General features: G+C 41.8%; 1 protein-coding gene across 1 annotated transcript in view; it reads right to left on the minus strand.

The window, feature by feature from the left end:
• LOC119590760 (hemocyanin C chain-like) overlaps positions 1-179 on the minus strand; it is a 3,974-nt gene extending 3,795 nt beyond the window's left edge. The window contains exon 1 of the mRNA XM_037939471.1: positions 84-179. Coding sequence (XP_037795399.1) covers positions 84-162 — 79 coding nt within the window. The 5' untranslated portion in view covers positions 163-179. The remainder of the gene's footprint in view (positions 1-83) is intronic.
• Between the last annotated feature and the right edge of the window lie 218 nt (positions 180-397).

Raw genomic sequence — 397 nt, forward strand, 5'->3', positions numbered from 1 at the left:
TTTCTGTTGAATGTATTAAAAAATGAAGAAATATCCGAATTTCCTGAATAATAATTGAGAACCAATGGAAATGGATGACTCACCTCCGTCATCTGCCTGGAAGCCAGAGCCTGGCCAGGCGGAGGCCACAGCCACGAGGCCAAGAAGCACCAAGACCTTCATGTTGACGGTGAGCAGGGACGGGATGCAAGGGCTTTTATATGCTCCCGGGAACCAGGGTGCGCGGCTTTATCAATTCTATTATCTGCACCAATTTTATCATCTACATCTACGTGGCAACATTATGTAAAATGGGTCTGTTTCTGGGACCAAACTTATACCTCATGGAAATACTTTCTTTGTCTATTTCACACAAGTCAGGAAATCTGAACAGAAAATAAGAAATAAAAAATAAATA

Source organism: Penaeus monodon, chromosome 27 (assembly GCF_015228065.2).
Source record: "Penaeus monodon isolate SGIC_2016 chromosome 27, NSTDA_Pmon_1, whole genome shotgun sequence".
In the NCBI taxonomy this organism is placed as follows: Eukaryota; Metazoa; Arthropoda; class Malacostraca; order Decapoda; family Penaeidae; genus Penaeus; species Penaeus monodon.